Source organism: Sturnira hondurensis, unplaced genomic scaffold (assembly GCF_014824575.4).
Source record: "Sturnira hondurensis isolate 20B ecotype Veracruz unplaced genomic scaffold, ASM1482457v3 Scaffold0023456, whole genome shotgun sequence".
In the NCBI taxonomy this organism is placed as follows: domain Eukaryota; kingdom Metazoa; phylum Chordata; class Mammalia; order Chiroptera; family Phyllostomidae; genus Sturnira; species Sturnira hondurensis.
In genome coordinates, this window is record NW_028096087.1 from 1803127 (window position 1) to 1818747 (window position 15621).

At 38.1% G+C, this 15621-nt stretch overlaps 1 protein-coding gene across 1 annotated transcript in view; it reads left to right on the forward strand.

Annotated features, from left to right (window-relative positions):
- The window catches only part of CCDC7 (coiled-coil domain containing 7), a gene marked incomplete at its 3' end in the record, with an annotated part of 54695 nt that extends 40162 nt beyond the window's left edge, over window positions 1–14533 (forward strand). The window contains exon 3 of the mRNA XM_037037812.1: window positions 14449–14533. Coding sequence (XP_036893707.1) covers window positions 14449–14533 — 85 coding nt within the window. The remainder of the gene's footprint in view (window positions 1–14448) is intronic.
- Between the last annotated feature and the right edge of the window lie 1088 nt (window positions 14534–15621).

Here is a 15621-nt window from a genome sequence, read left to right on the forward strand (position 1 = left end):
TTCTTTCTTTGTTGTGTCTCTATCTGGCTTTGGAATTAGGGTGATGCTGGCTTCATAAAAAGAGTTGGGGAGTTTTCCCTCCTTTTGGATTTTTTGGAACAGTCTGTGAAGAATAGGGGTTAGCTCTTCCTTAAAAGCTTTGTAGAATTCTCCTGTGAAACCATCTGGTCCAGGGCTTTTGTGTGATGGGAATTTTTTGATTACTGCTTCAATTTCATCTGCTATTATTGGACTGTTCAAGTTTTCTGCTTCTTTTTCCTTGAGTTTTGAAAGATTATATTTTTCTAGAAATTTGTCCATTTCACCTAGGTTTTCAAATGTCTTGGCATGCAGTTCCGCATAGTAATTTCTTACAATCCCTTCTATTTCTGTGGGGTCAGCTGTAATCTCTCCTCTTTCATTTCTGATTGTGTTTATTTGGGTCCTCTCTCTTCTTTTCTTGATGAGCCTACTTAAAGGTTTGTCTATTTTGTTTATCTTTTCAAAAAACCAACTCCTGGATTCATTGATCCTTAGAATTGTGCTTTTAGTTTCTATGTCATTTAATTCTGCTCTGATCTTGGTTATTTCCTTCCTTCTACTTGCTCTGGGCTGTCTTTGGTGTTGTTCCTCCAGTTCTTGTAGGCATAGGGTTAGGTTGTTTATTTGACATGTTTCTATCATTTTTAGGTAGGCCTGTACTGCTATGAACTTCCCTCTCAGGACTGCCTTCACTGTGTCCAATAAGTTTTGGGTTGTTGTGAGTTCATTTTCATTTGTTTCCAGAAGCTTTCTGATTTCTTCCCTAATTTCAGTCTTGACTCATTCGTTGTGTAATAGCATACCATTCAGTCTCCATGATTTTGGGTGTTTGGGTTTTTTTTCCTGTGGGGATGGTTTCCCATTTCCATCCCTTGTGATCAGAGAAAATGCTTGGTATGATTTCTATTTTCCTGAACTTATTGAGACTGGTTTTGTGTCCTATCATGTGATCTATCTTTGAAAATGTTCCATGTGCATTTGAAAAGAAAGTGTATTTAGCTTCTTTGGGATGAATGGCTCTATATATATCAATTAGGTCCATTTTGTTTAGGGTGTCATTTAATGCTGCAATATCTTTGTTGATATTTTGTTTGGAGATTTGTCCATCTTAGACAGTGGGGTGTTAAAATCCCCTGCAATAATTGTTTTGCTGTCAATATCTTTCTTGAGGTCCTCCAAAATTTTCTTTATATATTTGGGTGCTCCTATGTTGGGTGCATATATATTTACTGTGTTAATGTCTTCTTGGTGGATTCTCCCCTTGAGTATCATGAAGTGACCTTCTGGGTCTCTCTTTATGGCCCTTTTTTTTAAGTCTATTTTGTCTGATATGAGAATTGCTACTCCGGCTTTTTTTCTTGTCCATTTGTTTGGAAAATTCGTTTCCATCCTTTCACTTTTAGTCTGTGGTGGTCTTTTGACCTGAGGTGGGTCTCTTATAGGCAGCATAGGTGTGGGTCATGCTTTCTTATCCTTTCAGCTATTCTATGTCCTTTAATTGGTGCATGTAATCCATTTACGTTTAAGGTTGTTATTGAAAGGTACTTATTCATTGCCATTTGTGTACCTGTGTTCCTCTCTATCTCTCTCTTTTCCTTCCTTTCCTAAAGCAGCCCTTTTAGTAATTCTTGTAGAGCTGTTTTGATGGAGGCGTATTCTTTTAGACTTCTTTTGTTGGAAGCTCTTTATTTGGCCTTCTATCTTGATTGAGAGCCTTGCTGGGTACAATAGCCTTGGGTGTAGGCCTCTGGTTCTCTTTACCTGGAATATTTCTTGCCATTCTCTTCTTCCTTGGAATGTTTCCATTGAGAAGTCAGTAGCCAACCTTATTGGGACCCCCTTGTATGTTACTTCCTTTTTCTCCCTTGTTGCCTTTAGGATTTCCTCTTTGTCTTGGAGGTTTGCCATTTTAATGATGATGTGTCTTGCAGTAGGCCTCTTTGGGTTCCACCTGATTGGGACTCTGTGCTATTCCTGAATTCGTGTGACTTTCTCTCTCCTCAACTTAGGAAAATTTTCCGTTATTACTCTTTCAAGTAGGTTTTCTATCCCTTGTTCTTCTTCCTCTCCTTCTGGTATTCCTATTATTTGGATATTATTACGTTTCATGTTGTCTTGCATTTCTCTTAAATTCTCCTCATTTTTTCTGATTCTCTTTTTCATTATTTGGTCTGTCTGGGACATTCTTTCTATCCTGTCTTCTATCTCACTTATGCGATCTTCCGCCATATCGATTCTATTCTTCATACCTTCTACTGTGTTCTTCAGTTCAGAAATTTTATTCTTCATTTCCTCTTGGCCTTTGCTCATGGTTTCTATTTCCTTTTTCATGTTGGTGTAGTTTGCAGAGAGTTCACTGTAGCTCCCCTGTAGTTTCTGGTAGCTCATGGTAAGCTCATTGAATTTCCTGATAGGTGCTTTGAATTCAATGTCTGATAGTTGCTTTGCCTCTATTTCATCTAACATTCTTTCTGAGACGTCCTCCTTTTCTTTCATTTGGGGATTGTTTCTTTGCCTTCCCATTGTTTGTGTTGCTCTTCTTGTTGGCTTCAGCTTCTTAAAGTGATCTGTTATGGGTTCCTGGGTTTATGGTGTGAACTTCTGTGGTAAGATGTCTGTGAGATTCAATGGTGCACTCTCCTGGAGGTATCTTGTTATTCTCCACTTCCACCTACTCGTCTTGTTGGTTTCCAGCTGATCAAACCTTTTCTTCTGGTCTCCCTAGCTGCAGCAGCCTGAGGGGCTACTAGTGTGGCCTTTCTCTCCTCTCGGTGAACTTAGCTGGTCTCGCCAGTGCCCTCCCAAGATCCAGAATGGCTCGGCTCTCTCGTGCCCAGTTGAGAGCAGGTTTTTCCCCAGGCTTCCCAGCTCTGGCCTGGCGTGAGGGCACGCACTCCCAGCCAGGCTTTCCTGGTCACACAGGCGTGGGCTTGGACCTTTCCCAGTGCTGTGGCTGGACACACTGGGCAACTCACAATTCTTCCAAGCCGGCAGCCACAGCCTGACTCCCGGTGGTTCTCAGTCTGAGCCCGGCTAGGTAGGGATGGATCTGGTGACTGGTGCTCTTTCAGGGTCCCTGTCAGTAGCGTGCAGCTCCCCGAGACTGTGGGAGCGCTGGCTCAGGCTACTTGGAATGCCGGGGCCGCTCAATTCCCCAAACTGGCAACCACAGCCTGACTCCATGGGTTATTAGAACTCCCTGGTTTGCTTCCCAATGCCCACTCCTCTCTCTGCCACTACAGACAAACCGATCTCTCCTGGTGTTTTCCAATCTGCACCCTGCTGGTTAGAGAGGATGCCGGTGACTAGGTCTCTCCCAGGGTTGTTGTTGTTGCCCTCCCTCGGCTCTCAGAGATCAAGGCGGCCCTGCCAGGGCCCAGGGGAGGGCCTGCAGCCTCTGCACTGTTCCCTCATACCTTGTTGATCTGAGGTCCGTCTCCTCTACTCAACCTCTGGTCATTCAGTGTCCGCTATACTTTCTGGGGTCCTGCCATCCCATATGCTGGGTCCCTGTTGGGTGTTCGCCGTGCTCCTCTGCAGAGCAGCCTGGTTTTTCTCCGGCGCATGAAGGGAAGCGAAATCCTTTGTCCTACTCCGCCGCCATCTTGCGGGACTTATTTATTTCCATTTTCATATTTCTCTCATTCTTAAAACAGTTCCCTTTACATTTTTTAAAATATTTTATTTATTTATTTTAGAGAGGGGAAGGGAAGGAGAAAGAGTGGCAGAGAAACATCAATGTGTGGTTGCCTCTCATGTGTCCCCTACAGGGGACCTGGCCTGCAACCCAGGCATATGCCCTGACTGGGAATCGAACCAGCGACCCTTTGCTTCACAGGCCCATGCTCAATTCACTGAGCTACACCAGCCAGGGCCCCTTTACATTTATTGCAGTACTAGTATGATTGTAATGAACTCCTTTAGCTTATTTTAGTCTGGGGAGCTCTTTCTTTTACCCTCAATTTTAAGTGAAAACCTTGCTGGTTGGAGTGGTCTTGGTTGCAGGCTCTTGTTTTTAAATACTTCATGCCCATTTTTTTCTTGCCTGAAATGTTTCCATTGACACATTTTGTCAACTTTATGGGAACTCCTTTGTAGTAAACTCTTTTTCTCTTGCTGCCTTTAAAATTCTTTCTTTTTCTTTAACCTTTGCCATTCCAGTTATGTGTCTTGGTGTGGGTGTCTTTGGGTTCATCTTGACTGGGACTCTGTGCTTCCTGAAGTGTGTGACTTTTTTCTCACCAGATTAGGGAAATCCTGCTATTATTTTTTTAAATCAGTTGTCTATCCCCTATGCACTCTCTTCTCTCTGGCACTTCTGTGATTTGGATGTTGTTATGCTTGGTGTTGTGCCAGAAAAACCTCTTAGATGTTTTTCATTTCATTTTCTTCTTCTTCTTCTTCTTCTTTTTTTTTTTTAGTGCTCGGCTTGGGTACTTACTGTCATCTTGTCCTCTAATTCGCTGATTTGATCCTGTGCTTCATTTAACATGCTTTTTTAAAAGACTTTATTTATTTATTTATATTTAGAGGGGAAGGAGAGAGGGAGAGAAACATCAATGTATGGTTGCTTTTCATGCATCCCCTGCTGGTAGCTGGCCTGCAAGGAACCGGCCTGTAACCCAGGCATGTGCTCTGGGAATCGAACCTCCATCCTCTGGTTCACAGGCCCGTGCTCAATCCACTGAGCTACACCGGCCAGGGCTAACATGCTTTTGATTTCTTCTACTGTATTTTTCATCTAAGATATTGTAGTCTTCATTTGTGACTGTTTCTTTTTGGTTTCTATGTCTTTCTTTTATCATTTACCATTTCTTTAAGTTCTCATTGAGATAATTTGTTCTCCCCTAAGGTCCTTGAGCATCCTTGTAACCATTATTTTAGTCTTCATCTGATATACTGGTTGCTTCCATTTCATTCATTTTATTTAATTCTTTTTCTGGAGATTTCTCTTGTTCTTTTGTTTGGGGCATTTTTTGTCTCCCCATTTTCTCTCTGTCTATTAGGTAGATCTGCTGACTCCCAAACTTGTGATGTTGGCTTTATAATGAAGGTTTTTGTTGGGCTCAGTGGCACAATCTTTCAGATCACTTGAGATTTATGCTCCAGGAATGTTTCCTGTGGGCTATGGGTATTTCCTGTTGTTGAATGGTGTTGCCCTTTTGTTGGTGGAGTTACCTAACCCTTCAGTCTGGGTGACTATAAGGGTAAACCTTGTTTACCATGTATTAGACACTGTGTAGGAGTTTCCCCTTGAAGTGGAGTTGTTCCTAGCAAGGCCTGGGAATGCTGAAATCCTCTTATGGGTGTGCCACTTGTGTGGCTAGTTGGGTAGATCTCTTGTGTGGCCTAAGGCTCACCACTGATTGTGTTGGTTCTGGTTCCACTTGGGTACAGGTTGGGGTCAAGACATTGTGTGTAATCGGCCTTGGGCTACCCTTGGTAGCTACACATTGCTCACTTTTTGTGTTTGCATCTATGGACCTGAGTGTGTGGGGGAGGGATAAACTGTGTGAAAGGATCACTTCTTCCAGATTTTAGCTGGGAGAAGATCTGTAAAAGGAGTGAGGCTCCCTGTGGTCTGCCTCTACCTGTTAGCTATCCTGCCTCTCCCTGAGATGGTCTTATTTTTCTTCATAGCCTTTCAAAGAGAGACTGTAGGATGACCCCAGGGTATTTGAGATATGACTAGTTGGTCTTATGCTTGGAGATCATGCAGTCTGGCACTCAATGAGGGGGAAGTAGCCCCTGCTTCAAAGCTAAACAGCTCAGTCTCTGCCAGAGTGTCTAACTCTTGTTCCCCCAAAATGGGTTCTCTGTGGGTTCAACCTGAATGCATTAAGCCAATACCTCTGCAGGAGTAAGCTCAGCAATTCTGGGCTCATGGGGATAGATCAAAAGATTCTCTTGTTGGGATGATACCAGTCCAGCCCACAGGAGGAGGCTAGACACTTTGTTCCAGTCCCAGACAATAGCCTCTGGGGGTCTCATACTTTGAATGTCCTTACTTTGAGCCACTCTCTTGTACTCCCATGGATATGTACCCAGCAATGGTATCTTGAACTTGGAAGGGCTGATCCAAACTCTCCCATTGGGAGTGGTGTACACAAGCTTGTGGGAGGGTGGGTGGACACTTCTGTTCCTTCTCGGATAGTACAGACTGAACTCTCATGGGAGCTTAGAGTTGCCACTGCAATGTAGCCACAGAGCTCAGCATTTGCCCACCTGGCTCCTGGACAGAGCTTCCCTGAGAGACACAATCTGAAAAATCTTAACAATGTGTGGCGGTCTGTTTCTCCTGTGTAGTTGAACCAAGTTGGAGGGGTTGAAGGTCATCCCTGGGTGGTACTCTGATCTCTCTATGTGCATGGTCTCAGCAGATTGGACAGTAATTTCATAGCTTGCATGGGCTCTGAACTCAGCAGGACAGGGTGAAAGTCCAGCCTTGCATAGCTCCTCTGTGCTGCCAAACTTAGCAGGATGGGACAAGTCAAGTGTCTCAACAGGTGGGTGAGGAATACTAGCTATGCCCTGAAGGTGAAGGAGGCTGGCCCACTTTCTCAAACTACATATTTAGTCAATGTTGGGTCTCTTCCAAAAGCCTCCCCAGAAAATACAGGACCCCTTCAAGTCACTGATGGGTGTAACCAGGAGACCCCTCTGCAGAACTTAAGTACAGCAGCATGGACTCACCAGCAGTCAGAATTTGGGCTGTGAACTCCCCTGGCTGGTGCTATAACAATAGGGTATGCTTATCCATGGGAGGGTGCAATCTGATTCTCTCATGCAGTGTGATTCCTTACTGATTTTCATCACCAGGTGCTATGCAGGCTCCTCTTCCCATCTCTGTTTCTCTGAGTTGGGGATCCCTGCACATGGTTGAGACCTCATGCTTCTAGGGAGAGGGAGTTTTGCAGCTGCAGTTTCCCTCTGACTTCTCAGCCACCACTGCACCTGTGTGCAGGAGGTCTGTATTTCTTTGTTTTGTTCCTTCCTACCACTCTTTATGTAGCTTTTTCTGTAATCTGTGGTTGTAATGAATCAGATTAGCTACCTTTCAGTTGTTTTTTTCAGGTTGCTTGCTCTGTAATATCACTGTTAATCTGGTTTGGGACTAGGAGCAAGTGAACATAGCTTCCACCTACTCTATAGCCATCTTAGAATCTCTATATGTTACTTCTTCAAACTACCTATGACTGTGTATGTCCTGCATGTCTCTTTGAAATAGTATATAGGTGAATTTCACTTTTTTTGTCCAGTCTGACAATTTGTCTTTTTTACTTTTTAAAAGATTTTTATTTCATTTATTTTTAGAGAGAGGAGAAGGGAGGGAGAAAGAAAGGGAGAGACACACTGTTCAGTTGCCACTCACATGTGCCCCAGTGAGTGATGGGGCCCACACCCAGGCATGTGCCCTAACTGGGAATTGAACTACTAACTTTTCACTTTGCAGGATGATGCCCAAGCAACTGAATCATGCTGGCCATGACCAGTCTGACAATTTGTCTTTTAATTGGTGTGTTTAGTTCATTTATATTTCATTAATACAGTTAAATTTTATGTAATTAAATGCATTATAATGAAATGTTAATGACATATTGTGAAGTATGTGTACTATCCTACTTTCTGCCTTTTTTGATCCCATATGCTTTTTGTTCTTTTACTCTTTCTTTTTTGTTTTATTTAGAGTTTATTGTGTATTTTTTAACATTTCATTTTTTTTGTCTTCGTTGATAGGTATTCAATATGTATCTTAAACATCATAATTTATCTTGAATAGATTATATACAACTTCCTTTTTAATGTGAAAACCATATGGCAGTATAATTCAATTTACCTCAGTAATGTCTTTATGCTATCATTGTTATATTATTGTTTTCCCCACCTATTTTTTTCTGACTGCTTTAAAGATTTTTTTTATCATTTTGTTTCAGCAGTTTGATAAGCTAAACCTAGGTGAGGCCTCCAGTGTACTTATTCTGTTGGAATCCATCAAGCTTTGAAACGATGTTTTCATTAAATTTGCAAAATTTTATTCATTACCTCTTGAGATATTTTATTGCCTCTTTTCACTCTTTTTATGACACTCTAATTACACATATATTAGGCTTCTTGATTTGATGTAATAAAGCACTCAGACTGTTTATTTCAGTGCATTCTCTTTCTATGATTTAGTTTAGACAACATACATTATTCTATCTTGAAGTTCACCAATCCCTTTTGTGGTATCTATCAGTGGTTAAGCTTCATTCAGTGAAATTTTATTTCAAGTATTGTAATTTTAACCTTTAGGATTATCTTTGATTCCTTTCTAGTGTTTTAAAAATACACCTCCTATTATCTATCTCCTTATCTTTTCCTGCAAATTCTTCCATCTTATCAATAATAAAATTTTAAATTTTTGTCTGGTAATTCCATATCTGGGTCATCAGTGTGTTTGCTTCTACTAACTGTTTTTTGGTTGATTATAAATTATATTTTCCTGGTTATTCAGATGTTTTATATATTTTTATTTTATCCCAAGCATTATTCTTAGAAGAACACTTGAAATTGTGGTATAATATTTTGTTTTCTAGAAAATACTTGCTTTTTCCATTCTTGCATTTAGGGTGAAAGCCTAATCATTGTCATTCCTCTAAGAATTGAATTGAACAGGAACTGATCCATATGTTTAATTAGGTTGAGTTCTTTTATTTGATGTCTAATCCACAATCTGTCTTATTGCTGCTTCTCCTGAGGTGCCAATTTCTTTGATCTTGCCAGAATTTTAGCTGACAGGAGTTTGGACTTTAAATTTAAATGGTTTTGGTGCACATATTGATTCAGTCCTGGCAGAACTTGAAAATACAATTACCACTGGAACATGCAGTATGAGATTTCTTTGCTTTTTAGCTCCTCTTTTTTATAGTTGTGTAATTGCAACCACAATCAGATTATTAATATAAAACATTTTGATTAGTCCCCAAGTCTCCTTTGTAGCCCTTTCCAGTTAAATTTCCCCTACCCTGGCTGTATACAACCACCAATCTGTCACTATAGTTTTGCCCTTCCAAGAATTCCATATAAATTATATCAAGCAGTATATAGCTTCCCACTTCTGATGTTTTTGAGATTTGTTATTTTGTTCTGTGTTTCAGTAGTTGTTTCCTTTTATAGTAAAGAGGATTCCACTTAATGGCTTTCCCATAATTTGTTTATTCTTTCAGCAGTTATTGGATCCAGTAGTTATTGTGACTATTATAAATCAAATTGTTATGAACATTTGTGCATAAGTGTTTGTGAGGACATAAGTTTTCACTAATTTTGAATAATTACTTTTAGTGGGATTGGTGGGTTATATTTTAAGTATACATTTAACTTTATGAGCAATTGCCAAGCCTTTTCCCAACATAAAAGTACCATTTTGTGTTTCTACCAGCTCTCTATGAAAGTTCCAGTAGCTCCACATTCTTATTAAAATTGATACTCTCAGTATTTTTAATTTTGACCATTGTTAATGGGTATATAGTCCTTATTTTCTGCCTCTTTCCAAGTGAATTACAGATAGAGAATGGTTTGGTGAGAGAAAACTGGTTGGTTTGAGTGATTTGCTTTAGCAGTTTTTATCATCCCAGTCTTTCTGTGAATCTAAATGGCTGGTAAAGGCCCAGTTGGTTTTTCTTCATCCTCTAAATTCTGCTTCTCAGTGTCAGGCCTGCTTTTGGACTGCACACATTGGGCTAAGTACTTTCCTCCCTTGGGCACACCCCTTTTAGGTATGGATACAGCCTTGGTTCTTTGCTCATCTACAAGTGTTTGTTCTCTGGAATTTGATTCATCAAATTTTCCTTGTGTTATTTTCTTTTCAGTATCCTCAAAGAAAAACATAATTATTTTATATATTTTTATTTTGGGGATGTTAACACTGAAGTGATGGCCTTTCATGTCTTTTTACATCCTAATCATGAGTGGCATTTTTGCTTCACCCCACTTTTAATGATGTTTTTAGAACTGCCATGCAAGAATTTTTTCTCTCATTGGTCTAATTGAGAAATATAGCTACGCAATTAGTAAAGAAAACTGGAAATTTATAATTACTATTATTATTATTAGCTGTGTACATTACTATCCCCCCAAAATAGAGGTCCTGCCAATAATATTTTGTTAAGGATTTTAACATTTGTGTTCATCAGAGATAGTAGCCTGTAAGATCCTTTTTTTGTAATGTCTTTATCTGGCTTTAGAATTAGGGTAGTGCTAGTCTTGTAACATGAACTTAGGAGCTATCCCTCCTCTTGAATATTTTGAAGTACTTTGAAGAGAAGTGGTGGGTCTTTTCAGAATGTTTGGTAAAATTCGCCTGTGAAGCCATCTGGTCCAGGGCTTTTTTATTTTATTTTATTTTTTATTACTGCTTCAATTACACTAAGTGTAATCTATCTATTCAGATTCTTTGATTTTTCCTGATTTAGTTTAGGAAGATTGTATGTGTGTAGGAATTTATCCATTTCATCTAGGTTGTCCAGTTTGTTGGCATATAGTTGTTCATAATATTTTCTTATCATAGAATTTATGGTAATAATTTTTTACCATAGAATTTACGGTAATATTTTCTTGCAATAGAATTTATTTGATGTCATTTGTTATTTTTCCTTTTTCATTTTTGATTTTATTTATTTGGGCCTTCTCTCTTTTCCATTGATGAATCTGGTTAAATGTTTCTCCAACTTGTTTATCTTTTCAAAGAACCAGCTCTTGGATATTTTGATCTTTTGCATCTTTTTTAAAACTCTGTTTTTTAAATTTCTGCTTTGATCTTAATTGTTGCCATCTTTTTACTCACTCTGGGCTTTGTTTGTTGTTCTTTCTCAAGGTCCTTTAAGTATAAAGTCAGTTGTTTATTTTGGATTGTTTTGTTTTCATTTTCATTTGTTTCAATGTATCTTTTGTTCCTTGATTTTGTTGTTGACCCCTTCATTGTTTAATAACATGTTATTTACCTTCCATATGTTTACATGTTTTTAGTACTCTTCTTATGATTGATTTCTAGTTTCATAGCATTGCAGTCAGAGAAGATGCTTGATATGATTTCAGTCTTAAATTTATTGAAACTTGTTTTGTATTCTAACATGTGGTCTACCCTAGAAAATGTTCCTTGTGCACTTTAAAAGCATGTATATTCTGCTGCTCTGGGATTAAATGTTCTGACGATACCAATTACACTCATTTGATTTAGTGTGTTAAGACCACTGTCTCCTTATTCACTTTCTGTCTGTAAGATCTATGCATTAAAATCATTGAGGTGGTAAAATACCCTACTATGACTGTATTTGTGTCACTCCTAATGTCCATAAAGATTTGCTTTAAATATTTTGATGCTTCTGTATTGGTTGCACAGATGTTTACTAGGGTTATATCCTCTTGTTGGATTGTTCCCTTTAACATCATACAGTTTCTAACATCCTTTTTTTAACATCCTTCTGTTTCTCTTACTATAGACTATGTTTTAAAGTCAATTTTGTCAGATATAATGCCCAAATTTGTCAGATATTTTGTCCAGCTTTTTTTCCCTTTTCATTTGCATGAAATATATCTCTCCATTCCATTACTTTAGTCTGTGTGTATCTTTTGATCTGAGGTGTGTTTCTTGGAGACAGCAGATGTATTGGTCTTGTTGTCTTATCCATTCAACTACCTTATGTCTTTTTGTTGGAGTGTTGAACCTATCTATTTACATTTGAGGTGGTTATTGATAGATAAATATTTGTTGCCATTTTACTTTTAAACTATATTCTTCTGTTTTTCTTTTTCTTCTTCTCTCTTTAAAGCAAGCCCTTTAACATTTGTTGCAGTACTGGTCTGGTATTAACAATCTCCTTCAGCTTTTTCTTGTATTGGAAACTCTTTATTTCTCCTTCACTTTTAAATGGTAGCCTTTCTGGGTAAAGTAGTGTTGGTTACAGGTCCTTACTTTTTATCACCTTGAATATTTCATGGTAGTACCTTCTGGCCTGAAGTACTTCTGTTGAAAAATCAGATGACAGTCTAATTGGAGCTCCCTTGTAGGTAACTACCTGCTTTTCTCTTGCAGCATTTAGTACTCTCTCCTTGTCTTTATGCATTGCCATTTTAATTATGATGTGTCTTGGTGTAGTCCTCTTGGGTCCGTCTTGTTTGGGACTCTCTGTACTTTTTTGGACTTGTGTATCTTTTTTTTTCCACCAGGATAGGGAAGTTTTTGATCATTGTTTCTTCAAATAGGTTTTCAATTTCTTGCTCACTCTCTTCTCTGTTATTCCCATGATGCAGATATTGTTAGGCTTCATGGTGCACCAAAGGTTTCTTAAGCTTTTCTCATTCTTTTAAATTATTTTTTCTTATTGCCACTCTGTGTGGTTTTTTGTGTTTTTTTCTATCTCTTCTAAATCACTGATTTGATTCTGCTTCATCTAACCTACTGTTTATTCCTTTCAGTGTATTTATTTTGTATATTGAATTATTTCTGAGTATTCCTTTTTATTGTGTCTGGGTTTTTTTCATGCTGTTGAGTATCCATCTAATCATTACTCTAAACTCTCTATCTGATAAATTGCTTGCCTCTGTTTCATTGTTATTGTTTTGGTGGATTCTCCTGTTTTTACATTTGGAGCCTTTTTTTTTGTCTTCCCATTTGGCTGCCTCCTTGTGTTTATTTCTGTGTATTAGGTAGACCTGCAAAGGCTGGTGAGGCCCTTTGTCAGTCACTGCCTATGACATACCCTGGCAACCTATTTTGAGCTATCAGTAATCCATAGTTTGTGGCTTCCTCTGTTGGGCCGGGGTGTGTGCAGAAAGAAGGAAGTTGTACAACAAGACTGGATTTTACCAATACACACCTGGGGGAGGGTCAGCTAATGTCTCAGGTCCTCCAGAGATCTGTCTTACATGTTAAACTTAATCACTGACATAGCATCAAGCGGAATTCAGTGGCCTGGATTAAGCTCCACAGTGTGGGGCAGAGTATTTCCTTTGGGCAGGGGTATTGCTTTTCCTCAGGGAAAAGCCACTTGGAGGGGAGTACTCTGCTTGAGAAAGATAGCCTCTGCAGTATGGGGAGTTTTTCAGCACAGGGATCCTAGCAGCTGTTCTTTTAGCTCTCTCCTTAGACCCACCAGCCACATGGTCTCATCACCACCTGTCTCTAGTCCACCATGCCCTCCCTCTGCCAGAGCACAGGGTAAGTGGCTGCAAATGGAATTTTATCCATTGGCCCTTTAAAGAGGCTCCGTATGTCTCTGGTATCTCTCCCCAGTGGCCAGAAATGCCACTTCTTTTCACAGCTGGTTGCTATCTGGGTTCCTTTCCCAGCTCTGTTGCTGTAGGTTGGGGAGCTCAACTGGGGATTTAGACCCCACATTTCTCTGTGGAATCCCCAGGCTACTGAAATATCCTTCCAGAACTTCAGTGGACGCCCCCACCCCATTAAAGCCTAGCCACTCCTCTTGCATCTCCTCCTCCCTTTCCACCAGTCAGGTGGTGAAGTGGTTTCCTCTGTCTTTCCTTGGTTGTAAGGCTTCTGTCCAGTTAGCATTCAGTTAGTTATTCAAGATGATTGCTCTACAATTTGGTTGTAATTCCAGATTAGTTCTCTGAGGAGGTTAGTGCAGCTTCCATTTACTCCTCTGCCTTGTTAGGTCTCCACGTTGTAACATTTAATCTGGGACTATTATTTTCTCAGTTTTCTGTTGACTATAAGTGACTGTGAAAGACCACAAGTCTTGAAAAATATACCCTATAATCAGAAGTCATAATTAGCATTCATTTTTAACACAAAGAAATATTTATAATGTATGTACATAATGATTACTTTTTTGTGACCACCCATAGCATTTTATGAGTTTAAGGCTGTGGTGGTTGATTTTCTGCAACTATACCATTAATGAGCCACTACCACAATGTACTACTACATTTTCTTTCTGGGAGAATTTGCTAGTATAGAATTTGGAATATGGTTTCTTGTCTTATATGTTTGAATGAATGTACTGTATTTTGCCATGTAAAATGTGCTCCCATGTATAATGCAAACCCATGTTTTTGGTCCAAATTTTCAGAGAAGAAACTTTAATTTAATTTTTTAAATTCGATTATTTATTTATTTACATTTAGATACTTGGGTTTTTTTATATTATAAAGAAATTTTAGCATTTATTTTTGAACATATAATGATACAAAAAGTTTCATGTAACAAATAATTATAAAACGCAAGAACGGACATAAGGTTTATAATGCATACCCTTATTTTCCCTGATTTACAAAAAACTTTGGGAAAAAGTGTGCATTATACACAGTAAAATAAGGTAAGTTACATACACAAAATTATTTTCAAAACTAGTTAAATATAGTAAAATTAGATGAATATACATATAGATTCTGACATAAAGGCAACTTTCTGTTTTGTTATTTTCAAAGGTTGGGGACGATCTAAATTCATTCATGGTGTGTTCACAGTTTGCAGCTCAGTTAGAAGAAGCAGTTAAAGAGGAACATCATGTATGTATTCTCTGCAAACTACTAAATATAAAACATAGCTTACTATTTTAATAATTTAAAGTTAATAATATCAATAAAACAAAGTTATGTAATTATTATTAACAATAATTTTACCAATACATTATTTAAAGTTATATTGGTTATTTAACTCAAATGTGATTATCTGGTCAACATTAGCCTAGATACAATGCCTTAATTAATTATAAAGAGCATGAGCAAGGATTATTAATTTTTCTTTATTCCCAACATAGGCATTTAGATCTGTGAGTTTTCCTTTAAGTAAAGCATGGATTGGGTCATTTGTATTTACATATGTAGTATCTATATTTTTATGTGTTTTTCTAAGTAAGTTAATATTTAAAAAGTAACATAATTAATAAAGATTAAAAATATGAAGACATGCGAAAAGGAGAAAATAAAAATTCCTATAATTTTATTTCTCCGGGGTAATCAACTCTTGCAAACATGTATTTGTTCACCTTCCCAGTTTTCCTTAGTTATATATATATATATATATATATATATACACACACACACATACATATACATATATAATACACATACATACATACAAATACATATATATGTATATACACACACACAAACATATTTCTTTAAAAGTGAATTTATATTTTGAATACTATTTGGTAATCACTTTTTTGAATTTTGAAAAATAACATGTTTTACATGATTATAAAAGTATTTTTGTAGGATATTTGAAAAAGTGAAAAAAGTAAGAGCTCACAATGAGCTATTAGAAACTACAAGAGGGCTACAATGAACTCAATGCAAACTATATCAACATGAAAAAGGGAATAGAAACTATTAGCAAGGGCCAGGAGGAAATGAACAATACAATTTTGGAGCTGAAGAACACAGTAGAAGGAATCAGAAGCAGGGTTGATGAGGGAGAAGATTGGATCAGCGAGTTGAAGGACAAAGTAGAAAAAACAACTCGCAGAAAGAGCAAGAAAAGGAAAAGAGACTCAGAAAGAATAAAGAGGGATTAAGAGAAATGCAAGACAATATGAAACATAATAATATACGAATAATAAGGATACCAGAAGGAAAAGAAGAAGAGCAAGGGAGAGA